The 26,243-nt window shown below is 45.9% G+C and overlaps 1 protein-coding gene and 1 long non-coding RNA gene across 2 annotated transcripts; both read left to right on the top strand.

Annotated features, from left to right (window-relative positions):
• The first annotated feature begins 5,877 nt into the window (after positions 1-5,877).
• Positions 5,878-8,124, top strand: LOC311631175 (lithostathine-like). The gene is made up of 5 exons (XM_084900989.1): positions 5,878-5,959; positions 6,518-6,633; positions 6,834-6,971; positions 7,585-7,711; positions 7,993-8,124. Exons 1-5 carry the CDS (start codon positions 5,884-5,886, stop codon positions 8,058-8,060), a joined length of 525 nt encoding a protein of 174 aa, XP_084757115.1. The 5' UTR covers positions 5,878-5,883; the 3' UTR covers positions 8,061-8,124.
• A 16,691-nt stretch (positions 8,125-24,815) lies between these two features.
• LOC311631354 lies at positions 24,816-26,035 on the top strand. Its single transcript, XR_014796561.1, has 3 exons — positions 24,816-24,932; positions 25,038-25,092; positions 25,771-26,035. It is a non-coding gene; the product is annotated as an uncharacterized lncRNA (long non-coding RNA).
• The last annotated feature ends 208 nt before the right edge of the window (positions 26,036-26,243 follow it).

Raw genomic sequence — 26,243 nt, 5'->3', positions numbered from 1 at the left:
GGCCATGCCTGGGCGCTCAGTCAAGAGTGATGATTGTCTTTCAGTGTTATTCCTTCTGAATCCAAACCTACCAACCACCTCCCATCCACCCTAATAACCAGCCACCCAATCACCCACCCACCCACCCAACCAACCACCCAATCACCAACCCACTCACCCACCCAACCAACCAACCAACTTAAATTTAACAATCATCCTTGCACTCCAGTCACTGCTGAATAAACACCAAGGAGTATATGGGCTCATGTGGTGACTTCCCTCCTAGACACACATTCCCAGGGCCTGGAATAAAAGCTCTGCCCCTGCTCATTCCCTTCCCTCAGCTCTCCTCTGCACCCTCCCCTGCTCACCTCCCCTTCTCCACACACACACACACACACACACCCTGTTTGACCAGGTAGTTCACTTTCTGGGGACTGCAGATCCTCTTGTCCCCTGGCTGGAGACACAAGCCCTGGAGAAGCAGGTCCCCTCAGTGCCTGGATTAATAGACTAGGGGCCCTACTGGGGTCTGGCTGGAACTCTGTCCCCAGCTGCCTCCTGTCAGCGAAGCAGCCCCCATTCATCCAGGTCCAGGGAGCAAATGCAGCCCGTACCGGGATGACAGGGGAGGAGCTGTGCACAGAGAGGGACCCCCAATGGGCTCCTGGTCTCCCACTGGGGCTCTTGGTCCCACGTGGTGACTGGATGGAGCCTCTCCACTCTCCTGCTTTATCCCAAGACCCACAGGCTCCCAAGTCCCACCCTTCGGGGAAGTGACCCCTTGGCTGCCCCCAGAGCAAGGCCCAGGGAAACCCCAATCCTCCAAGTGTTTTTAAACACCTGACAAGCACAAGATCACCCTTTGAAGGAACCCTTCACGCCCACTACAGCCACCACCACGTGGGACACTCCAAGTCCGAGCCCCTGGGAGGTGCCAGACAGGCTGGAACCAGCACCCAGTTGTGTTGAGTGGGGGATGTGGGGTCCACAGGGTTTTAGGCAGGAGGCTCTGGGCAGGTGAGAGGGAGGGCACTCACCTGGTGACACTGAGGAAGGGGTCTGGCCCAGCACTGCCCTCACCAGCTTCAGCTCCAGCTCCTCCCTCAGATTAGCAAGCGGGTCCAGCCCACAGGAGGAAGAGGAGCGCCTGCAGGAAGCTGGCCTGGACCCCAGGCAGATGCAGTTGGTCTGTCAGCAGGGGCGGCATCCACACCAGCTACCCTCGGACTCCAACGGCTCCTCCGCCCGCGGGACCCTGGCAGACCCGGGCGAGGCAGCAGCGCGAGCCAGGAAGCCCAGCGGGTCCTGTGACTCGCACCCCCCCCCCCCCCCCTACACACACACACACACACACACACACACACACACAAACTCCCCCTCACTCATGAGAGAGCCTGTGGCCAGGTCTGCCAGGGTGGCCAGCCAGGCGCGTTTGCTCCTGCAGCGCCACCTGGTGGGGCCTCTGCGCAGTACCAGGAGGCCACCCTGGCTCCTTTGCTCAGTAGCTTGGGTTAACTCATACACCGAGCATTGCTCCCTGACAGTCTGTCCCTGCGGAAAAACTTCAACACAGGACACTTGTGCATTTTGGCCAAGTCAGTGTTGAGAGCCAGAATTTTTCATTAGGTCACTGGTTTGCTCATCATCATGTAGAGCATCTGAGCTTTTAACATTTTACTTATTTTATTAAATGTTTTATATTAAAGAAGGAAATAATTTTTTGTAGATGTGATAAAGGAGGAGGGTATGTCATTATGTTATCTATATACCATCTGTCAGCAAGTTATATTCCCTGGGTGAAATCTGGCCTATTGTCTGTTTATATATGTCCTATGAGAAAAGAATAATTTTTATTCACTTTTTAAAAGTTAAAAAACAATATTTCTGATACATAAACATAATATGAAATTAACATTTTGGTGTCCATAAGTAATGTTTGACTGGAAGGCAGACATGGACATTTATTTACATATTGTCTTTGGCTACTTTCATATTCCAATGGCAGAGTTGGATAATTATGACAGAAATGGTATTGTCTACAGAGCCCAAACCATTTACTACCAAGCCCTTTACACAGGAAGTTTGCAGACCCTTGTCCTACACAAAGTCTATGAAGGCCCTGTGCGTTATTGGCACTGTATTTGGATTTCTTATAATTTTAAATGTGTCATATTGCACATTTTAAAATCAACAAAATATGCTTGGCTGATGCTCAGTGATTGAGCATCAACCAATGAATCAGGAAGTCATGATCTGCTCTGAAACCCAGTTATATACTGGGGTAGCAGGCTCAATTCCTAGTGTGAGGTGTGCAGGAGGCAGTCAATCAATGATTCTCTCTCATCATTGATGTTTCTACCTCTATCTCTCTTCTTTTCTCTCTGAAGTAATATATATAATAATAAATAAATAAATAAATAAATAAATAAATAAAATGAACAAAATAGGGTAAATATTCACCAGTAAAGGAATACATAAATGGTTCTGAAATACTTATATGAATAAATATTACAGGGCAGTTAAAATCAGTAAAGAACTATTTGTCTCAAAGTAAATAGATTTTTAAAATTTATGATAATATAAACAAAAAAGTTCCAGAATGTTACATAAAATATACCTTTATATAAATCCAGAAAGATGAACTAATACTACATATGGTTGATTGATATATATCAATAATAATAAGAGTGTAATCTGCTAATTAGACCAAACACCCTTCCGGACAACCTTGTGGACAAAGCCAGGCCTGCAAGGGAAGCCTGGGTCCTGGGTGCCTGATGGCGGCTAGTAGGGAAGCCCTGGTCCCCGGTCCCAGAGAGAAGCTGGTGCTGGCAGTTGGGGGAAGCAAGGCCTACTCTTGCATGAATTTCATGTTCCAGGCCTCTAGGATATGTAATAAATGATTAAATACCTAAGTTAGAAGTATGATTAGAAAATTTATACTGTAAATGTAAATAGAGAAATTAGACTGAAAAATGATACCGACTATTACTGTATTGTATTATTTCTTTACTAGTGTCATTTTGTTTCTTTTTTTAAATTTTTCACCTGTATATATGTTTATTCATTTTAGAGCGAGAGAAAGAGGGGGGGGGGGCGGCCAGAGGGAGAGAAAGAAAAATATATGTGAGAGAGAAACAATAATCTCTGCCTTCTGTATGTGCCCAGATTGGGAATCGAACCTGCACATTTTTGGTGTATGGAACAATGCTCCAACCAACTGAGCTACTCAGTCCTAATGTTTCCTTATTTCTTAAAAACTGAAAATATAAAGAAAGAGGGCAAGATGTGATCACTATTTATTCTGCACTATTTATTCTACATTTATTAAATGTCTTCTGTAATATAAATACAACTTATAATAAAAAAGGAAAGCAACATGGCTGTGGAAGTATTTGCTTTTATTTGTTGATCAGAGAAATGTGAATGGTGCAAATGCAGTTCAAATCTGCAGTTACCACCAAAAATAAATAAAATTGATGGTAATCATTGGATTCTGATATCTTATCAGAGAACCACTAAATTATGACTAGCTTATCCTAAATGAAAAGAAAAAAAACAGCCAATAGCTTTTCTAGAACACACAATAGATATATTGGTTCTTCTGATGTAACAGGGGACTGTTCCAAGACCAATGTGAGACATTGAAGCAAATCAAATCTGAGTTTCCTGATAAAACCTTCATTATTCCCAATAATTACAGATCACAAGATAGTTGCTGCTCATTACTTGCATAGGGCTAAATAAACTCCAGTAGCTAGCTATGGGATTAGCATTCGAGTGCTTGGTAATTTACCGTATTTGTTTCAGGGAGTTTGAGGTTTGGCCTTTATACTACCTTGTTTCACAAAGTGCATTGGGCCTCCTTTCATTGCCTTTTCCCCCATTTCTTCTGAAGCTTGGGATGAGGCCAAAGCAATAAATTAGCATCCTGGATATTTGGTTAACATGACCCATAGGGGTGTGCTTTAGGGGTAAATCTCCAATAAAATGCGTTTCAGGGCTATTTTTATATGGGCTCTGCTGAGCCTTCTCCCAGAAACTCACCACATTCCACCATTTTTTTGAAAAAGGCATATTTGATGCTTAAAAGTCAACATTTGGCTGAAACTGGTTTGGCTCTGTGAATAGAGCATCAACCTGTGGACTTAATGGTCCCAGGTTCAATTCCAGCCAAGGGAAGGTACCTTGGCTGAGAGCACATCCCCAGTAGGGGGTGTGCAAGAGGCAGCTGATCGATGTCTCTCTCATCGATGTTTCTAACTTTCTATCCCTCTACCTTCCTCTCTGTAAAAAAATCAATAAAATATATTTTAAAAAAGAGGTAAAAAAAAGTGAATATTTCCCCAATATACTAATTCTAGGAATAACCATACAGTCTTATTTGCAAATAGTAATATTGCCAGACATGGGAGATAACATGGAATAAGATATACAAGTTGGACATCTTATCTTTTGGCAAAGAAAGCTTCTTAAAGCTTAGCCTTGGTTACTCCAAGAGTGCACATTCCTCTTTACCACCATGCAGTGGACTTAAATGACCTCAGAGCGACTTTCCAAATCGAGTATTTGAACAGACTTCTCAGTATCTGGTTAGGAAGGATTGTTGGGAAGAACAAAGAAAACAAAAACAACTACATTGTAGTGAAGTTTGTGAGCTGTCATGTGAAACTAAAATCTCACATTTGGGAACTTATTTTTAATATCACATTATTTCAAGTAAATTTTAAAAAGTGACTTTAATAACTTATTTTGGCTCTGCATCATTGGACTGTCATCATCCTTAGATTTTAGATTCCTTCATTCCTTCATTCGTTATCCATCACAAAAGCTCCACCTCTCAGACAACTGGCAAGATGAGTTTGTTCATCTGATTTGCTTTAGATCTTGGTTAATATATTGATTTGACAGATGATTCTGAATAAATAATGATTTTTCCTCCCAAACTAGCTACCATGTTTAAGAGACAACTCTGAACCATCACTGGTACTTAGCTTCAGTTCTTTCTATACCCTCACCAATCTGTGACCCTTATAATTCTCATTCTCACCTCCCCTTCACACCATCATTGATTTAATTGTAATATATATATAAGGTTCTCCCTTCTCCCAACTGGTGGGTGGAGTTATGACATTACTGGCATCTGTCACAGAGTCATCTCGAAGACATTGAGCCATCAATCAGTGCGTGCCAAATATATATATATATATATATATATATATATATATATATATATATATATATATGTTTATAGAAGTGAGATATCAACCAAAAGAACTACTCTAGGAGGTGCCCCCCTTAAAAATTTAATACCACATGTGCCACAGGCCAGTAAAAAGAAAGAGCCGGAGAAAGAGCAAACTTCATCTGTTTCTGGGCAAAGCGCGTGCCTGTCAAGAGGAAAGAAACAACAGCTGTGGCAATTCCCAGCCATTGCCGGGAACAGTCTACCCCCCATGCCCCAAACCTCCTTGAACCAATGCCAAGCCCTTTCCCGCTATCCCTGTCCGGGATTCCTGTCATTTCTTTCAGACCCCTCCCTCAGATCCCCTTATAAAAGCCTAGTCTTCTCTGACTTGACTAACCATCCCAGATACCTGGAGAGGTAAGTGGGAGCTGAGAGAATGTGAGAGCCATGGCAGGGGGCTACCTCACACATTCGGGAGAAGGCTAGTGGAGGGTTCTGGACTTCAAAGAACATAGGTCTCAGGGGAAATAAGGTGTGCAGATTCTCCAATCATTTCCAGAATCACAGAAGGGTATACATGTCACTAAGATCAATTTATCCCCAAGGGACTAACCAAAGGGAAAAGACAGGAGGGAGAACAGTTTTTCTTAATGACCTTTCTCTGACCGCATTTCTTTAATGATCTCTGATTGTTTCTTCAGGTCAGAAACGCCATGCTGCCTCCCATGGCCCTGCCCAGAATGTCCTGGCTGCTGCTCTCCTGCCTGATGCTCCTATCTCAGGTGCAAGGTGAGCTTTCTCTGCCTGTAGCACTGGGTTCCCGGGGAATGCTCAGAACCAACAAGACCAGGAAGCCTCCTGTGTGACCCATGGGGCCATGGTGAGGAAGAGCCTCACCAAGTGAAACTGTCTGCAACTCCTCCATCATCACTCCCTCCTTCAGGCCAACTCAGGGTGGGAGGCACCACAGTGGTCCTTTAACAATGGAGTAAAATGGTTTTCATTTTGTGAGTGGACTTTAATTTATATTGACAGGTGAAGAGAGAAAGCATGAAGGGTCAGCGGTGAGATATGCACAAGAATGATTGAAGGACCCAGTGTGAGAACAGTCAGCTCAGAGTGGGGGAAGTGTTAGACTTTTAAATAAAGGGAAAGAGTAGAACAGAAAGAGATGGTCCTTCATTGAATGAGGCTGGTTTGAGATCAAGCTATCCAGGGGAGGGGGTCAGGAGTTGGTGACACTTCCCCAAGCACTTGCCTCACAGATACTTCCCAAGGTCACTTCCCAGAACCCATTTACACTCTTCATTTCCCTCCATCCCTCTCCTTTATGCCCTTCCTCCCCAGGTGAAGATACCAAGGAGGAGTCTCTCCCCAAAATCAGCTGTCCCAAAGGCTCTTATGCCTTTGGCTCCCACTGCTATGCCTTGTTTAGGACACCAAAAACCTGGATTGATGCGGATGTGAGTAGATGCATTTATAATAAGAGGTGATAAGGGAAAGAACATTTGATGGGACAGGGGTCTGCATTCTCCAGAGTTTCTTGGGGGTGAAAGAGTCAGCACCCTCATCTTTTGCACACACACCTCTTCTCTCCTATTATACATTAGCTTCCCCTGCTGACATTTCAAGCTCTTTCTCAGTGTTTGTCTTCCCCACACAGTTGGCCTGCCAGAAGCGACCTTCAGGATCTCTTGCATCTGTGCTCAGTGGAGCTGAGGCAAACTTCTTGGCCTCTCTGGTCAAGAAAAATTTGAACACCTGCTATTACATCTGGATTGGGCTCCATGATCCCACAGAGGTGTGATAACATCTCCTGTCTGTTACCTTTTAGCTGCTATTGTTACCCAGGCCTCCTCTCTGTCCCATGTGCCTCTGTGGGAACTATGCTAGAAAGCACTGGAGCTCAGAGATTCTAGGGTTTGTTTGGGGTAAAAGTAGGACCTTAAAGCCAAGAGAAGAGCTGAGTTTTTTGGAGGATCCTCATTTCCAATTGAAAAAAATCTATGATATGTCTTATGAAGCTTTTTACAACATTGGTGCATGAGGTTTTGTAATTCAGTTCTCTGAGTTTACTGAGCCTACACATAGAAATAAAAATAAGATGCACTTCCCCCTATAGAATAGACAATATCTTTGAGGTTCAAAGGGTAATTACAAATGCACCCATTATTATCCCTCCAATAACATGTTACTCTTGTGATACCATTGGTGTTTGTGATTATGGCTCTGAGATTTTTCAGTAAGAGCAAGTTGTTAGGAAGAATTTCCCAGTGGAGAGCTCTGTGGCAACATCTGGAATAACAGACCAAATGCCAGCCTGCTGAGGAGGGGATCAAACACCCACCAGAGAGGGTTATGCAAAAATTCCAATAGCCATTCAACCTTACCTGGCTCCATTCTCTGCTTTCCAGGGCCTTGAGCCCAATGCCGGTGGATGGGAGTGGAGTAATAGTGATGTGATGGATTACTTTGCCTGGGAGAAAGACCCCGCCAGCATCCCAAACCCTGGCCATTGTGGGAGCCTGTCTCAAAACTCAGGTAAGAGACACAGGAGCTCCCTTCGTGCCAGCCTTTCTATCCCTTCATCTTCCATTTCTGGGTCTGTACTTCAGGGAAACCTCCTCAACTAGGAAAGGCAATGTATGTTTGTCTTCTCCCACCTGCTCTCACCTCTCCTTCCTTTGAGTCTCCTTTCCCTGGAGTGGGTCCCTGGTGACAATGAGGGCAAGGCTTTGAACCCTAGGCCAGAGTCTGGGATGTCTTCTTTTGGGTCACAAGATCCAACAGCCCCATTCACTTTATATCTTCTCTCTCCCCAGGATATCTGTTATGGCAAGATTATAACTGTTATGAGAAGTTACCCTATGTCTGTAAGTTCAAGGGTTAAGTCAGGTGGGAGTCAGCAGCCTGAGTTGGAATGCAGCTCATCGTGGAACCATGTGAAGACCCACCCCAAAAAAGGGATATTTTCCCCACACCCTCAAACCTGACCTCTTCTTTTACGACCTTCCCTCCTCCTCCCCTTAATTTCAAGCTTTGAATGCCCGATAGCATGAGGTCTCAAAGAGTAACAATAAATGTTTTACTTAATACTTGTGTGCCTTTGTGTTCCAGTCTCATAGCAAGACTGAGGAATTAATGGGTGTGAGGGAAAATCTAAGTGTTGCCTATGTTTCATTTCATTCAGACCCTTGGGAAAATGATTAATGTACATCCCCACAGTGAATTTGTGATGAGTATGAAGGCACTGCTCACGTAGGATTTAGGTTGTGTGCAGACAAATCATTGGGCTCCACACACTCTACTGCACCATTCTCCTGATGGTGTGACACCAGCAGCATCTGTGGCGTTACTCTTAGCCTCTGATGCTATTATAACAGAGGTTCTGAAATTAGTTGCCAGAGGGCTGATTTTTTTTTTCTTTAATTAGCAATCTACCTTGGACCATAACTTTTATAAAGTACAGTAAAGTATTAATCACTTGGACTCTGGTAACAGTGCTGAAGTGTAGAGATCATTAAAAGTTGTTACTCTTCCTTAAAAAAAAAAAAAAAAAAGTCTGAACTATTTGAAAACCAACAACTTTTCCTGGGCTCCTCACCCTGAAGCCTGCAGAGGCTCTCGGATGAAGGGCCCTTGTCATTTCTGCTGGGAGCAGGAGCTGCTGGAGCCTTGAGCTCTTAGGAATGTTACATGGTAACTAGAGGCCTGATGCACAAAATTCATGCAAGAGTAGGCTTCCTCCAGCTGCCTGCACCAGCTTCCCTCTGGAACCTGGGACCAGGGCTTCCCTTGAAACCCCGGCTTTGTCTGGAAGGTCATCCAATCTAATTAGCATATTACACTTCTATTATTATAGACTAGAATCCCAGTGCATGGGGATTCCTCAGCCCAGCCTGCCCCCTCTCACAGTCCAGAAGCCCTCAGGGGCGGGAGGCGTCCTGGCAGTCAGGGGAAGGCAATGCCCCATCACACCTCTGCTGCTGCCACTGCTGGCAGCACGAGCCTCAGCCGGCCCCATTTACCTGAGCCTTGGGTGGTCCTGGGCAGCTGGGTGGCCACCATCCGAGACTTGCCTGGACTTCAGGCCGGCTCTGGGTAGATGACATCTGAGACTTGCCAGCACCTCGGGCCAGCCCTAGTTGACTGGGAGGCTGAGGGGACTGGGTGACTCTGAAGGCAGGCATCGAGGTGGACAGGCCCTCCTGGGAGCAGGCCCAGCCTTGCTGTGCACCTGTTGCCGTACTGGGGCTGAGGGAACTCAGCGCCATCATCTTGTGGCTGTGGGTACCACTATCTTGGAGGGCATGGCAGTCAATGAGTATATTCCCTCCTTATTGGCTGTGGGCGCCACCATCTTTGCTTTGTGATGGTATAAGGGTCAATTAGCATATTCCCTCTTTATTAGATAGATTTGTGACACATTGTGGGATGCTGAGGGTGGACTGGGGTTTGAGAGTATGAAACTGCAGGAGTCTACAGTCATAGGGAGGTTGCCACTCTTCCATGGGGTTTAATTCTAGAACCCCACCAGATTCTTGTGATGAAGAGAAAAGTAATCATTTTGAAATCTGTCCAGAAAAAGATGCCCCAGGTAAAGGAAGCTATAGGATAATGTCCCTGATAATTATAGTAGTAAGGATCCTCAACAAAATGTTTGCAAGCTGATTTCAACAGAATATGAAAAGGAGCATACATTGTGAACTCAAAAGATTAACTATACCCTCAATGAACAAGTTCATTTTCTGGAGAAAATCTGAGTATTCTAGCTAGAACTGGGTATTCAACCCAGTCCCAGTTCAATCAGCGGGAATAAGGAATATTAGGAATAACATGGTATTATTATGGGAGCTACAGGTGAGTGTGTATCTCTATTTGGGAAAAATACCTATTAATAGATTATAAGATAAATTCAGTTTTTTTCTTGTTTTTTGTAAAATATATTTTATTGACTTTTTTTGCAGAGAGGAAGAAGAGAGGGATAGAGAGCTAGAACATCAATCAACTGCCTCTTGCACGCCCCCAACTTGGGGTTGTACCCGCAACCAAAGTACATGCCCTTGACCGGAATCAAACCCAGGACCTTTCAGTCCACAGACCGACACTCTATCCACTGAGCCAACCCAGTTTCAGCAGATAAATTCAGTTTTAATAGTAGTCTAATGTGTTGCAATTTTTCCCCCTTAGAATGTCAAATAAAAAATGACAACAGCCAACACAATGAGAGCTGTCCAGTGTGAGTGAATCAAAATTATATCTAATTTTTGTTAGATCAACAGTATAATATATTTTTGGGGTGCCACAGAATTTTAGTAATGAGCTATCTGATGAAAAAGGTTGAAAATCGCTGGCCTTTAGCTTTTAGGTAACTGTAGGAAGATTAAACAAGTGGCCACTAGAGGGAGAATTGGGCCAGCCCAGAGACTAGCACTAGGGGAAATTAGAAGCATGAGCTGGCTGCTTCTATAAACAGAAATGGTTGGAAAAAGACATCAGGAAAAAGTTTAATCTATCCCTACATCCTCTAAGATTAAATATCTGCTTATAGTAGCATGTAGCAGAAAACAGAGGAGCAAATCTTGCAAGTGAAAATGCACAGTATATAACAGAGAGTTCAGCATTGGGACATTCGGAAGAGGACAGGGAACCTCTGGGATTCGATAAAAAGTGAAATGATGGACACATGCTTCTTTTACTTAGGTGGGTACAGGATAGTTAACAATTAACAGGGTAACAGTTAGAATGAGGGAATTTGTGGTCTCCACCCAGGTGCTCTTTTTGGGCCCTGAGGGGTTCCAGAAAAAGGGAAGTTACAAGTTACCCTGACATTCCACAGGTCTGTTATCTTAGATGCAGAAAGTCATTAGGTTCTATAAAGATTGAGTTGATCTTTGTCAGAGAAAATACTGGCCTAGGACATGCCTACCCACTACAAACTGCTTTTAGTTAAATTTTTAATTTCAGACCATCCTTTGTGATTACTTTAGGTCTTTGAGTTTGCAAAACTGCTATGCAGGCCTTCCCTGAGCTAGTCAAGTTAGCTTGTGGCTTTTTTTTTTTTTAATCCACAACAAAAAATAATTTCCTTCTTCGTTCCAGTGCTCATAGCACTTGACCTTAAATTCTTAGCGAGAAGGGCATGCTCCAGGCTTTGACAATCTAAATATAGTCTTCTCAGCATCACTTATAAGTTTGTTAGAAATACAGAATCTTAGGTTCAAGGAATTGAATCATGTTCATTTAAATAAGATTTCCAGGTGATTTAAATGTGTAGGAAAGTTTGAGTAGCATTGTTCAGGTGTACTAACTTTTGGTGAGACAAACTGACCCCTGATTCATGAGCTCAGGCTGTAGAAGACTGTAGAGTCTACAGTGTAGACCAAGCAGGATAGAATCCTTTGGAGATGAATTTTGATCTGGGCTTGTAAAAGAGAAGAGAGTCCATATCTCAGTGCAATTATTTTTAATTTATCTTCATTTTTGAAAGTATTACCATATTGCAGTGTAATTCATCTTTATTGCCTTCTCTTCTTACTTATTCATAAGGTCTCCTAAATATATCTTGGTCCCAGCTATTACTGGGAGCATTTAAGAAGAGGTCTCTGTTGATTGTCATGTAGCCACATGGTAGATGACAGGTTTAGAGGTGGTCCCTCTCAGGGCAGAGCAAACAGTAAATGTGATACATATGCAAATGACTGAGGAAGTGAAACAAGAATTTTAGAATCAGGGTCCAAGGAAAAACACAGGGATACAGATTGGAAGAAGGTACATTTCCATAACACAAGGAAGCCAGGTGCAGTTACATCTCCATAAGACAAGGCAGCAGAAACAGGCACAGCTCCATTACACAAGGAAGTCAGGTGCAGGGAGCAGCAACAGTTTCATTTACATAAGACAAGGAAACTGGAAGTGGCCAAATGGGTCTATATTTACAAAATAAAGAAGAAAGAAAGCCAGAAGGAAAAGAACAATGAGGAAGGAGGGCATCACAGGCCCAGGTAGTGTTTGACCTTTGAGCCCAGGAGTTACTATAGTAACCAGTCTAGGGGAATAGTGGCCAATCAGAGGGGATATCAGGGCAGCAGGATCTGCAGCCTTTATAAGCCATAGGGAAAAAGAACTCAGTGGGACTCTTTCCCCCTCCCTATGTGGGAGTCTGTACTTGTTCTTCAATAAATCTCCACCTTTACTATACCATCTTCTGTCTGTGGATTCATTCTTTGTCTCTGGCAGACAAAGAATTAGGGTTCCAGTCCAAAATTTCCATTTCAGGAGCAAGCAATGCCAGCAGGTTCTGTGGAGCATGCCTGCATCCCCTAAGAATTCTGAGTGACAGAAGGAGGGAACATTATAAGAACTTGGGTTCCAGAGAGTCAGTGGGTGGGAGCTTCTTCTCAGTGACCTGGGTGATGTTACCTCATTGGGTAGTCACATGTTAGTGAGATATTGACAATCTAAGAAGTGATACCGAATTTCTGGACTGGAACCCGGATTCTTTGTCCCCTGGAATCAAAGAATGAATCCACGGACAGAAAGTGGTATAGCAAAGGTGGAGATTTATTGAAGAACAAGTACAGACTCTCACGTGGGGAGGAGGAGAAGGGTCCCACAGAATGGCCTCCCAAGTTGGACCAAGTAGGGAGGGGGAGAAGGGTCCCTAAATTGACTCCCATATGGGGATGGGGAAGAGTCCCACTGAGTTCCTCTTCCCAACAGCTTATAAAGGCTATACATCCTGGTGCCTTACTGTCCCCTCTGATTGGTCACTATTTCTTTAGACTGGTTACCATAGTAACTTCTGGACTCAAGGGTTGAACCTCACCTGGGACTTCTAAGGTTCTTCCCCTCTCCCCTCCCCCCCATCCTAACAGTTTTCCCATCACCTTTGGGCTTTCTCCCTCTCCTTCTGAATGAAGTGCTTCCTTCTCTTTATTTTGTAAATGTGACCTTTCTTGGCTACTTCCAGTTCCCTTATCTAATGTAAATATGCCTGTTGCTGCTTCTTTGTCTTATGGAAATGTAACTGCACCTGGCTTTCATGTTATGAAAATGTACTTTCTCTCAATCTGCAGCCCAGCTTTCCATGAACCTCAATTCTAAAAAATCCCTAAGCCTGCCTATGTGTCCCCCTAAAATTCCTGCTTCAGAAGCACAGGAAAATAACACCTACCTTAGAAACCTTTTAATTCAACACCATGCTGTATTCTTGCTAATGGCATGCTTGGTCTATTCCCTACCTCTGTGTGGATTTGGCTTTCAGATTTCTCTTTGTTAACCACTCCTTTGCAAGCCTCTAGCCCTCCACTGCCTTTTTTACCAGAATTTAACAGGGCATGTTCCTGATTCTAAATATGTATTAAATTCTTTTCATCTCAGAGCCTTCTCTGACCCATTTTCCTACTTCATTCCGATATCGGAGTTCACACCAGAATCTGCATGAAACTTTTCATGATGCCCACTTGCAGGATAGTAAGAGGCAAGGAGACTGAGATATGAGGTAGGAAGTTAGACATAGAGCAGCTGGTGTGGGATCTGCCCTGGGGTCCTGAACAGGAGCTAGAACAACATTGCCTCAGACCATCTCTCTATAGGCAGCCCAGCAGCCATGGACCACCTGCATTCAGAACCAGCCAGTTCTTGGTACAAAGTCAAAGGAAGACAACATGACCTCAAGGCAACCTTACTAAGGTCCAGGACTAATTATAATAAAACTAGAGGCCCAGTGCAAGAAATTCATGCACAGGTGGTGTGGGGGAGGTCCATGAGCACAGCCTGCACCCTCTCCAATCTGGGACCCCTCAAGAGATGTCCAACTGCCATTTAGGTATGATCCAAGGGGGATTGATGCTAAACGGGCAGTCAGACATCCCTCTCACTACCCAGGACTGCTGGATCCCAACTGCTCACCTGCTTGCCTTCCTGATTCCCCCTAACTGCTTCTGCTTGCCAGCCTGATCATCCCCTAACCACTCCCCTGACAGCCTGATTACTCCTAACTGCTCCCCTGCCAGCCTGTTTGCCCCCAACTACTCTCCCCTGTAGGACTGGGTCCCCCACAACTGCACTTCCCTGCAGACCTACTTAACGCAAATTTCCCTCCTCTGACAGCCTGGTCACCCTTAACTGGCCTCTCCTGCAGGCTTGATTACCCCCAACTGCCCTCCCTTACAGGCCTGGTCCCTCCCATCTGCCCTCCCTGTTGGCCATCTTGTGGCAGCCATCTTCTGTCCACATGGGGGCAGGATCTTTGTCCACATGAGTTCAGCCATCTTGTGTGTTGGAGTGATGGTCAATCTACATATTACTCTTTTATTAGATAGAATAGAGGCCTGGTACATGGGTGAGGCCATCTGGTTTGCAATGAAGGATGTCCCCGATCAGGGTGGGGGTTCCCTTGGGACATGGGGGGAACTGGGCGAGGGGCCTGTGGTGGTTTGTAGGCTGGCCACACCCCCTGGTGACCCAAACAGAGGCCCTTGTATCAGAAAACATTCCTTATGGGACAATTCCCTTCTGTGTCTCTGCCAAAGCCACTCCCAACTTCCTGGGGGCTCACAAAAATACTTGACCTTTGGTCCCTGCCTCTAGCCTCAAAGCCAGCCAGCCAAGTTGAGTCCCTCATGCCCCTCTAACCAACTCTATTACCAAGTTGTCACTTTCAAGAACCCCTGGATACTGAGGGCCACAACCTCTGGGTGAGCCATACCACCTGTGATTTCTGAAGAGGGCCTGGGGTGTGTTGGTATCAATAAAAGGTTATTCACTGACTTTGAACAACAACAACACAAGAAAAACTTAGGAGGTTGGCCCACCTGGCTGACCTCGAAGGGTTACTAGGTTACATCTATGACCTCTCTTACCATTCTGACATCTGTTAGTTCTGTGACCTATTGCCATATGTACCCCATAGGGCTATAAAGGGGCTCCCCAGCACTGTGAATCCCCATCAGGCTCAGGGAAGAGCTCCCCAAGATATTTAAATTTAGACCTAGCTGTTGAAAGAGAGCTGGCCACATGGAGACCTAGGGAAGCCACCCCTAAAGGAGAGGCAGTGCCCCTGGGCAAGGACAGCCAGGCTGGATGGACACAGTAAAGGGAAGGGGTGGGGGGAGCCACAATGTGGGTTGAAAATTCTGTCACAGCATGAAGGCTTTTAGGCACTAGAAAGGGTAATAAGGTTTATGTTTTTAAAGAGGACTTGGTGATTTGACATTTGAAATGGTATTTGACATGTGTCCTGAGAGCCAGGCAGGATTTAGGCAGATGAAGACGGTGAGATGTGCTTCAGGTACAGACAGTGGACACGGCCTGGAGGCAGGACAGATGAACACTGGGGACCGGAGCACGTACCTCTCAGAGCCTGTGAATGACGGGACATGGCAGGGAAACAGAAGACCCAGCATGGAGGGACCAGGGCAGGGGGAGAGGGGACCTTCCATGGAGGGGGCAGGGCAGGGGAGGCAGTGAACCCTCCATGAAGGGGTTGGTTGGGTAAGGGAGGAGAAGGTAGCCTCCATGGAGGGGACAGGGAAAGGGATGGGAACCCTCCATTGAGGGGTGAGGGCAGGGAGGAGAGGGGACCCTCCATGGAGGTGACAAGATAGGGGATGGGAACCCTCCATTGAGGGGTGAGGGCAGGGAGGAGAGGGGACCCTCCATGGAGGTGACAAGATAGGGGATGGGAACCCTCCAATGAGAGGTGAGGGCAGGGAGGAGAGGGGACCCTCCATGGAGGCGACAGGATAGGGGATGGGAACCCTCCAATGAGAGGTGAGGGCAAGGAGGAGAGAGGACTCTCCATGGAAGGGACAGGATAGGGAATGGGAATGAGAGGTGAGGGCAGGGAGGACAGGGGACGCTCCATGGAGGAGATAGGGTAGGGGATGGGAACTCTCCAATGAGAGGTGAGGGCAGGGAGGAGAGGGGACCCTCCATGGAGGGGACAGGGAAGGGGATGGGAACCCTCCATTGAGGGGTGAGGGCAGGGAGGAGAGTGGACCCTTTATGGAGGAGACAGAGTAGGGGATGGGAACCCTCCATTGAGGGGCCAGAGAAGGGAGGGGAGTGGGCCCTCCATGGAGGGGCAAGGGCAGGGAGGAAAGAGGATGCCTCCATGGAAGGGCAAGGCCAGGGAGATGGAGAACCTCCATGGAGAAGCCAGGGTAGAGAGGAGAGTGGACCCTCCATGGAGGGGGCAGGGTAGAAGGATGGAGGAAAAGGACATGGAGGAGAAGGGACTCTCCATGGTGGGGAATGCCAGGGAGATGAGGAAACTCCATGGAGAGGGCATGTAGGTAGGGGACCCTCCATGGAGGGGCCAGGGCAGGGAGAAGGGGGGACCCTCCATGGAAGGGCCAGGGCAGGGAGAAGAGGGGACCCTCCATGGAGGAGTCGTGGCAGGGAGGAGAGGGGATCCTCCATGGAAGGTGCAGGGTAGAGGGATGGGAACCCTCCACTGAGGGAGCAGGGCAGGGAGGAGAGGGGACCTTCCATGGAGGGGGAAGGGCAGGGAGAAGACAGCACCCTCCATGAAGGGGGCTGGGCTGGGAGGAGAAGGGAATCTCCATGGAGGGTACAGGGCAGGGGGTCAGGGAACCCTCCTGGGAGGGGGCAGGGCATGGGGACAGGGGACACTCCATGGAGGGGGCAAGGCAGGGGACAGGGAACCTTCCATGCAAAGGGGAGGGCAGGAGAAAAGGGAAACCCAGTTAGAGGGGGCAGGCAGGGAGGAGAAGGGAAACAAGGAACCCTTTATGGAGGGGGCAGGGCAGGTGGACCTGGAATCCTCAATGCAGGGGGTAGGTCAGGAGGAAAGGGAACCCACCTTGAGAGAGCAGGCCAGAGAGGAGACAGAAGGGGGCAGGGCAGGGGGACAGGGATCCTAACTTTGAGGGGAAAGGGGCAGGAAGGAGAGGGTTCCCTCTCATGGAGGGGTGAGGGCAGGGACAAGAAGGTTCCCTCTGAACAGGTGAGGGCACTAGGATAGGAACCTTCCACGGATGGGGCAGGACAGGGAAGAGAGGGGCCCTTCCATAGAGGGGACAGGACAGGGGGACAGGGAACCCTCCAAGCAGGAAGTGTGGACAGGGAATCCTTCAGAGAGGGGTCAGAGTTGGGGGACAGGGAACCCCACTTGAAGGGACAGGATAGTGGGGACAGGAAACCCTCCATGCAGAGGAAAGAGAAGGAGGAAAGGGAAACCCAGTTAGAGGGGCAGGCAGGCAGGGAGAATAGAAACAAGGAACCCTTTATGGAGGGGCAGGGCAGTTGGACAGTAAACCCTCAATGCAGGGGGCAGGTCAGGAGGAAAGGGAACCCACTTAGAGCAGGCCAGAGAGGAGACAGAACTACCCATGAAGGGGGTAGAGCAGGGGGAAATGGATCCTAACTTTGACGGGGAGGGGCAGGGAGAAGGTACCCTCCATGGATGGGGCAGGACAGGGGACAGGGAACCTCACTTTGAGGGAGAAGGGTGGGGAGGAGACAGAACCCTACATGCAGGGGACAAGGCATTGAGGAAATGGAACAGAGAACCCTTCATGGGGAGGAGAGGCTGGGAGATAGGGAATCCTACTTTGAGACAGCGAGGACTTAGGCTCATGTCCTTAAATAGATGGTAGGGAAAGGGGTAAAGTGAACCCTCCATGCAGAGGAGAGGCTGGGGAGGGGGAGGAGGGAGCCCTACTTTGAGACAGCAAGGACTTAGGCTCAGGTCTTTAAGTAGATGGCAGGGCAGGGGGTAGAAGGCATCCTCCATGATGGTAGGAGGGCAGGAAGGAAAAGAGACCCCACATGATCTGAGCAGGAGAGTGGGGTTAGGGCACCATCCATGGAGGGGCCAGGGAAGGGGTACATGGGAGTAGAGACAGGTAACAGGGGAAACACCCCTCCATGGAGAATCCCCTGTTTTCCCATGGTGGAGCCCTTGTTCCTCAGCCTTCCCCTTTCCCTGGTCCCCTGTCCTCCTGCCTGTCTTCCCATGGGGGCCCCCTTTCTCCCTTGCTCTGTGGTTGCTCCCCTTTCCCTCTGCCTTTGCCCTCCATGAAGGGTCTTCTCTTTCCCTGCCCTGACCCCTCACTCACAGGCACCTGAGGGGCATATGCTCTGGTCTCTCCAGTCTTCATCTCTCCTGCCTCCAGGCCTAGTGTCCACTCTCTGTACCTGAAGCACATTCTCACCCTCTTCATCTGTCTGAATCCTACCTGAGCCCTCAAGACACATCTCAAATATCATTTCAAATGTCAAATCACAAGCAGGGGAAGGGGAAGGGGGGTGTGAAGTGGGGGGTGGGGAGTGGTTAGAGGGAGGTGGGGGTGGGGGTGGGGGTTGAAAGTGGGTGGTGCAGAGTGTGGGATGTAGGGTGGCGAGTGGGGGTGGAGGTGAATGGTAATTATGGGGGGTGGGCTTGGTGTAATTGTGGGCATTGGGGGCTGGCAGGTGTGGGTTTTGGGGAATCAGTTGGGGGTGAAAAGTGGGAGATGGGAAGTAGGGTTACGGAATGTGGGTTTCAAAGAGAGAAAAGTGGGCTTAGGGGGATAAATGGATGGAAGGAGACTTGAAGGCAGTGAGCACACAGTACACTACACAGACGATGCATTATGAAAATGCACACCTGACTTTTGCAATTTTATTAATGAAAGTCACTCAAATAAGTTTGATTAAAAACAAATAAAAGGTCTGTATTTGAGGTGATTAGGTTATGAGGTTGGAGCCCTCATGAATAGCATTCAAACTTTTTTAAATGATATTTCATGCTAGACTTGTCCGGGGATCACTTTATATGCTATACGAATATCTAACCAATATTTTGTACACTTGAAACTAATATTGAATGTCATCTCTAATTGAATTAAATTAGTAAAATAATTTTAAGTAATATAAAACTGCAAATCAGAGTGATCTTAAAAGATATAAATAAGATCATTTCGTTCTGTGCCTAAAAGCCTTCAGCGCTCACTCCAGCAGTGGTAGCTCTCCAGGCGGCATCATGCCTGTGATGGTGTTGCACCGCTGGGAGAGGAATGCCCTGTCTTCTTCCTCCAGTTGCTCCCTGCACTGATCTGGTGACATGGGGCACTGGTGCAAGGCAGAACTGTGCTTCCATGAGAGCGAGCTAAGCATCACTTTGGCTGCTTAGGTCTAGAGTGGGAGCAAACACAGAAAAAATAAATTTAAGCCTTAATGGTCCTAGTAGCATTTCAACCCACCAAAGGGACCTCTATCCTCCCTTCCCTACACTCCAGTCAGCCTGGCTCACCCAGCCTTCAGGAAAGAAGGCAGAACAGTGCTGCCTGGAAGCCAGTGAGTGTGCCTGTGGTGGGAAGGTATGGAGAGCTGCAGTTCTCTCAGGATGGAAATGGAGGGATGACTCTGCTAAAATTAGCCAAGCCTGAGGGGACTCTGCTTTTTACTACATGATGAAGGGATCACACCTGCATGATCCTGCCACGCTCTCCCTCTCAACCCAGGGGACCCAGTATCATCCACAACAGGAAGCAGCTCTCTGGCCTTTGAGAATCCACAGACCCTCTGTAAAGCCCTGAGTCACACAGCTGATCTCAGATTACAGACCCAAGACATCTTAAATCCTGGGAAGCAGCCTCTTTTGACTTTTTCATTCTCCTTCTACAAAGAATGCCAGGTGTGCATCTTCTGTACACTGCTCAAAGATGTGTGAGGACCCAGCGCGTGGCAGCTGGACCTGGTGTACCCTAGGACTTCTGCTGAGTCGCCTCAGACCCAATACTGACACTGAGCTTGAACCTGCATCAATCTGGTGAACACACTCAGCTCAACCTGGGGACTTCCTGAGAACTGTCCTTCTGCAACTTGAGTACTTGCAGAGGTTCTGTCATTGACTGAGGCTCACAGGCACCCAGCAGATGGAAGCACACAGAGAGGCAGAACACGGGGTTCTCTGCGACTTTTGCTGACCTGTCCCCAGGCTCAGTGCTAGTAAAAGCCAGCTTGGGTGCCCTGCTTGGACTTTCCTGAGCTCACTCAGTCTCAGCAGTGGCTGTCACAAAATGTGACTTGCTTTGTAGATCCAAATAGATTGCCCTTGGCCAGTCACTTAAAGAATCTGACATTGGTCAGCACCAGAGTCCCTCCCACGATGCCCAAGGACCAACACTCCCAGGGTCAGCCTCACAAGCACCTTATCCAAAGAGACATCTAAGCAAGCACCAGACCCGGCTGAGGTGAATTGTGCTCCACGTGGTCAACACCTGTCAGCAGCTCATACACTGTAGGAAGGTCCACTGTGGTCACAGCCAATTCGCCTGAGCATCGCCTCAATACATGCTTGGGCCAATGGTAAACAAACAAATAAAACCTTTGGGGAAAATATCCTGAGTGAGGATTAAAACAAAAAACAACCTCTCATACAACATAGGTGCTGAACTGGATGGCATCACAGTGCATTTCATCAAACATTCAGCGAAGAAATAATACCTGTTCTCCTCAAACTCATCCAGAACATTCAAGACAAGGGGAGACTCCCAATCTCCTTTTATGAGTCCAGCATTATGCTAATCCCAAAACCAGAATAGACATTAGAAAGAAAAAAATTATAAGCCAATATCCCTGATGACCGCAGATGCTAAAATCCTCAACAAAATATTGGAAAACTGGATCCAGTAACACATTAAAAAGTGGGGTTTATTCTGGGCTTGTAAGCTTGGTACAGTATCTGCACATAAAGAACATGATACAGCATAAACAAAATAAAGAATAAAATCACATAACAATAGATGCATCAAGAGAATTCAACAAAACCCAGTACCCATTCATTCTAACAACTCTCAGCAAAGTGTGAATAGAGGAACGCACCTCAACAGGATGAAGATCATGTAGGACAAAGCTATCTCATCCTCCATGGCCAAAAGGTAAACGTGTTTTTCTTCAGATCAGGAGCAAGTCAGCGATGTCTGCTGCCACCATACGGGCTCAACATAGTGCTGGAAGTCCCAGCCACTGCAATTAGAAGAAATGAAAAGCATTTGAATTGGAAAGAAACAAGTGTGACTGTCATCATTTGGAGATGGCATAATGTGTACAGCAAACCCAAATGATTCCATTAAAAAATAAAATAAACAAAAAAACACCCAACTGTAGGACTGATAAATGAATTCAGAACACAGCAAGACAGAAAATAAATATCCAGAAATCAGCTGCATTTTTACACTCCAATAATGACCTTTGAAAAAGGAAACTAAGAAAAAATCTCATGCACATTCAAATAAACATATATCTAAAATTACATTTAACTAAGAATGTAAAAGACCAGTACTCAAAAAATTAAAGACACTGAAGAAAAGAAATTGGAACCCTGATCGGTTTTGCCAAATGGTTAAAGTGCCAAATGGCCACAGGTTCCATTTCCGGTCAAGAGCACATACCTGTATTACAGTTTTGATTCCTGGTGTCACCATTTGTGTGAGTGCAGGAAGCAATGAATCATGAGTCTCCTATCATTGGCTCTAGCTCTCTCTCTCTTTCTCTCACTTCCCTCCCTCCTTCCTTCCTTCCATCCTCCTTCCTTCCTTCCCTCTCTGCTCACTGTCTCCCTTCCACACTTTCTCAAAAAGCAAAGGAAAAAATATCCTATGATGAGGATTCACACATACAAAAACAAAGGAAGAATGGAAGGGGGGGTGGGGGGGAAGAAGAGAAGGAAAGAAATAAATAAAAAAAGAAAAAAGAAAAATAGAAAGAGAAGGAAAGAAAGAAAGAAAGAAAGAAAGAAAGAAAGAAAGAAAGAAAAAAAGGAAGAGGAAGGAGCCAAAGAAGATACAACTAAAAGCATATATTGTGTTCACAGATAAGAAGATAACATCATTAAAATGTTCAATGGCGTATTTCAGAAAGCTACAACAAATATCACAAAAATGTGTATAGAGGTACAAAAGAAAGAGAGAAAAAAAACCAACAGACACACACACACACACACACACACACTCACATAAATCAAACAAAATCAAACCAGGAGCCACAGTGATCTTGAGAAAGAAGAACAAAGTTGGAGGAATCATGCTACTTGAGATCACACTATAGTACAAGACCAGAGTAATAAATATAGCATGGTACTGGCATAAAACACACATATAGGTCACTGGAAAGAATAAAAAGAACAAAAATAAACCAATGCATTTATGTTCAATACTTGACAGAGGATACAAGAACATACAATGGACTAAAGATAGTCCATTCAATAAATGTTATTGGGAAAATTGGAAAGATATGTACAAAAATAAATGGAAGCAGACTACCTTCTTATGCCTTACAGAAGAGTAAAGTGGGAATGGATTAAAGACTTGAATGTAAAAATTGAACCATAAAAATTCTAGAAGAAAATAAAGGCAATACTCATAGCAATATTTTTTATTCTGATATATCTATTTGGAAAAGGGAAGCAAAAGAAAAACTACACAAATGGGACTACATCAAACAAATGTTTAGCATAACAAAGGAAACATCAACAAAATGAAAAGAAAACCCACTGAATGGGAGAACATATTTTCTAATGATACAGCTACCTGGTAACAGCTGGCTTAATATCCAAAATTTAGAAAGAACTTACAAACCTCAACATTATAAAAATTAAACAATCCAATTTATAAATGGGCAAAGTACCTAAGTAGATACTTCTGCAACAAGGACCTGCAGATGACCATTACATCACAAATAAAAAGATGCTGAGAATCACAGAAATAGAAATGAACATCACAGTGAGGAATCACCTCACATCTGTCAGAATGGCTATCATCAATAAGTCAATAAACATCAAGTGCTGGTGAGGATGTGGAGAAAAGGGAACCCACGTGGGAATGCAGATTGGTGCAACCACTGTGGAAAGCAGTATGAAGTTCCCTCAACAATTAAAAATCAAAATGACCTAGCATTTTCCCTTCTGAGATATATCATTGCAGCATTATTTACAATAGCGAAGATTTCACAGCAGCCCAAGTGCCCAGCAGCAGATAAGAGGAGACAAAGCTGTGCTACATTATACACAACAGAATACTACTCACCCACACACCCAGAAAGGAAATCTTTCCTTTTGGAACAGCACGGATGGAGCTAGTGAGTATTATGCTCAGTGATGGGAAGTAAGCCAGTCATAGAAATACAAGTTCCTTATGGCTTCACTTATATGTGGAATCTAATGAACAAATTAAACTACATCAAAATAGAAACAGGATCATCGATATAGAGAACAGACTGACAGTTGTCAGAGGAGAGGGAGGTTGGGGGACTAGGTGAAAAAGGCGAAGGTGTTAAGCAAAGAAAAGAATTCAAAGACACAGACAGCAGTTTGGTGATTCTCAGAGAGAAAGGGGTGTGTGTAGAAGAGGGTTTAGAAAGGATAAATAGTGATGGAAGGAGACCTGACTTGGGGGGAGGGGCAAGGGCAGTGAGACACACAGTTCAACATACAGATGATGTATTATAGAACTGTTTACCTGAAAGCTATAGAATGTCATTACCAATCTCTCCCCAATAAATTCAATTTAGAAAAATAGCACATGTGACACACACTACAACCTGGATGCACCCTGAAGACATGACTCAGTGAAAGAAGCCAGTCACAGAAAGACAAATATTGTGTGACCCCGTTCACATGAGGTCCCTGGATCTGTCAGTCATAGGGACAGGTAAGATGGAGGGTACCAGAGGTGGGATGGATGCAGTGTTGTTGTTTAGTGGCGCCAGAGCTGCAGTTGGAGAAGATGAGAACAGTGATGGAGATGATTGTGGTTACAGCAGCACCACAATATGAATGTACTTAACACCACCGAACTGCGCACTGAAAATCAGTTAAACTGTTAAATTTCATTGTGTATATTTTTCTGTGATAAAAATGTACCAACAAAAACAAGAATAGAAGGCAGTTTCCTCGGTGCTGGGTATCTGGTAGAGAGCTGTTCCCTATCTGGACCGCATGGCAAATGACCGTGATAAAAGAGCACAGGGCTCAACACTCACACGAGAAAAAGTGTACAAAGGGAATCAGGAAGCTTGTCCTTACTGGGTGATTGGGTCAAAGCCAATAACCTGGTTGTGAGCTTTATATAAGATATTATTGAGGAAAACCAGGTCAGATTAGCTGGGCCACATCTGCATTATCTCTTACAAATAATGTGAATCCACAATTACATTTTTTTTTTAAAAAAGGTTAAAGGATAAAAGGGGTGACCAAGATTTGGTTTTCTTGTCTCAGAGATTCGGGCCCAACAAGTCCAGTTGGGGCCCGGGTTGAGTATTAGGAATTGCTGAGGAGAACTGGGAGTCAGTGGGGTTGTGAGTCAACCACCAGAACAGTGACCTCCACAGCTACGTTCTCATCCCATCACAGGCTTTCCTCAGCCTTTAATAAGCTGCTGTGACTCAGCCACTTCTTATGTGATCACTAGTGGGAACAGCTCCTTCACTGTACCACATGGTTTCTTAAAGGAGCTTCCAAACCTTTTAACCTTCTCACAAACACAACATGGGCAGCACAGTCCTCCCACAGTGACCCTCTGCTTCATTAACCACATCCCCCAAGTGACAAGGATGGGCGTGTTGTGCCATTCCAGGATCGCTGGGCCAGGGTCCTGTTCACAGAGCAGATTCACTTCTCGGTGTCTTGGTTGGGTTGAGAGACGCTACCGAAGGACAAGGATGAAGGAAGGCAGTGTTTTCATTGGAAGAACGTGCTTTTTAATCATCTACAGATTGCAACTGCAGAAACGACACATATGCTCTGTTAAAGGTCAGGGAGGGTAAACAATTTTTCTGTGTGTACTCGGCAGCATGGTGCTCAAATTAACGTAATAATAATAATAATACCTTGTCTTCATATGCTCTCTCCTTCCAGAGATGGCTCCAATTTATCTGTCAACTTTACTGGAAGACGAAAAAAAGTAATGCTGGTGAGTGAAATCAACACATCCCCATTTTTAGGGGGTTAACCAAAGGTGAGAGACAGAGCATCGCTCATCAAAGGTCTGACACTTTACTTTGTGGTCCAGTCAGGGAGGGTCTAATTGTTCGTCAAAGACTGAGACATTAGGGCAATAATGTGGGCTGTCATGAAGAATATTTCAGTGTCTGAACCCAGTAAAATCTTGCTCCTTGTGTACCGTGACGTGGGCCAGGGAGCCACCAAAGCTTGTCCTCTCCACACAGTGACTCAGGGCTCCAGCCTCCTCTGGCTTGTGGATTCAGCTGGCAATGAGCACAGACCACAGGGGTAGAGGTCAGACAGAGGAGAGCTGTCAGGAAGCCCTGGGAACAGCCACTCATGGCTGTCCTTGCCTCTGTCCAGACCTGACTCCCATGGTGAGAGAGGCTCAGAAACGCAGAACACCACAAACACCTTGTAATTTGGCACATAGGACAGCACACTCACCCTCTTGTTTCTGTACCTGAGCAGCCAGACAATGCAGTCACCACCTTCAGGAAGAACACCCAGAGAGAACAATAAAATAAAAGTACCTCATGCCAATCCACATAGCACTTCAAAGTACTTAGAGAAAAGAAACCTCTCCCCATGTATTTCTACTTGCTGTCCAGACCCATTGTCTTCCTTCCATTTCTTCTTCTCAAAGGAATAGAACACACCATTTTGGAGCCACCGACATGGAGCAGGTCAATGGCCAGCTGTCCACCCGATGATGACAATACGGTTTCAGGACAGAAGAATAACTCGGACTCCAGAGAGAAATAGCAGTGGGGAGACGGGGATAGAAGTGAGAACCTGGCAAGTGACCAGCGCGGTGGTGAGCTGATTCGTCTTGAAGGCAGTGAGTCTTAGCACTGCTCTGTGAGCAGGACAAAAATGACTCAGAGGGGACTGGGCCAGGGGCCTGTGGGAGCCAGAGTGGGGGCTGCCCTGGACCCTTCCCTCTTCTCTCCTGGCCTGGCTCTAAAGACATGGCCTGGACATTAGTCTCTCAAATACTGAAAAATAAACCATCTCTGGTTAGGACATGGGAAAACGGGGCCCTGGACTCTAAAGTATTGGAGGAAATCTTGCTAATGTTTTTTTTTTTTTTTTTTTTCTTTTCTCTTGCCAGCTTCC

Source organism: Pipistrellus hanaki (genome assembly GCF_964339955.1).
Source record: "Pipistrellus hanaki genome assembly, chromosome: 12".
Taxonomy (NCBI): domain Eukaryota; kingdom Metazoa; phylum Chordata; class Mammalia; order Chiroptera; family Vespertilionidae; genus Pipistrellus; species Pipistrellus hanaki.
Note: the sequence above shows the minus strand (reverse complement) of the source record. Positions and strands in the feature narration are given on the sequence as shown.

Bases quoted from the DNA above. Each gene is read 5' to 3' on its own strand.
- LOC311631175 (XM_084900989.1), top strand. From the start codon at position 5,884: ATGCTGCCTCCCATGGCCCTGCCCAGAATGTCCTGGCTGCTGCTCTCC. The intron at 5,960-6,517 runs GTGAGCTTTCTC...CTTCCTCCCCAG, and splicing joins GCTCCTATCTCAGGTGCAAG to GTGAAGATACCAAGGAGGAG. The intron at 7,712-7,992 runs GTAAGAGACACA...CTCTCTCCCCAG, and splicing joins GAGCCTGTCTCAAAACTCAG to GATATCTGTTATGGCAAGAT.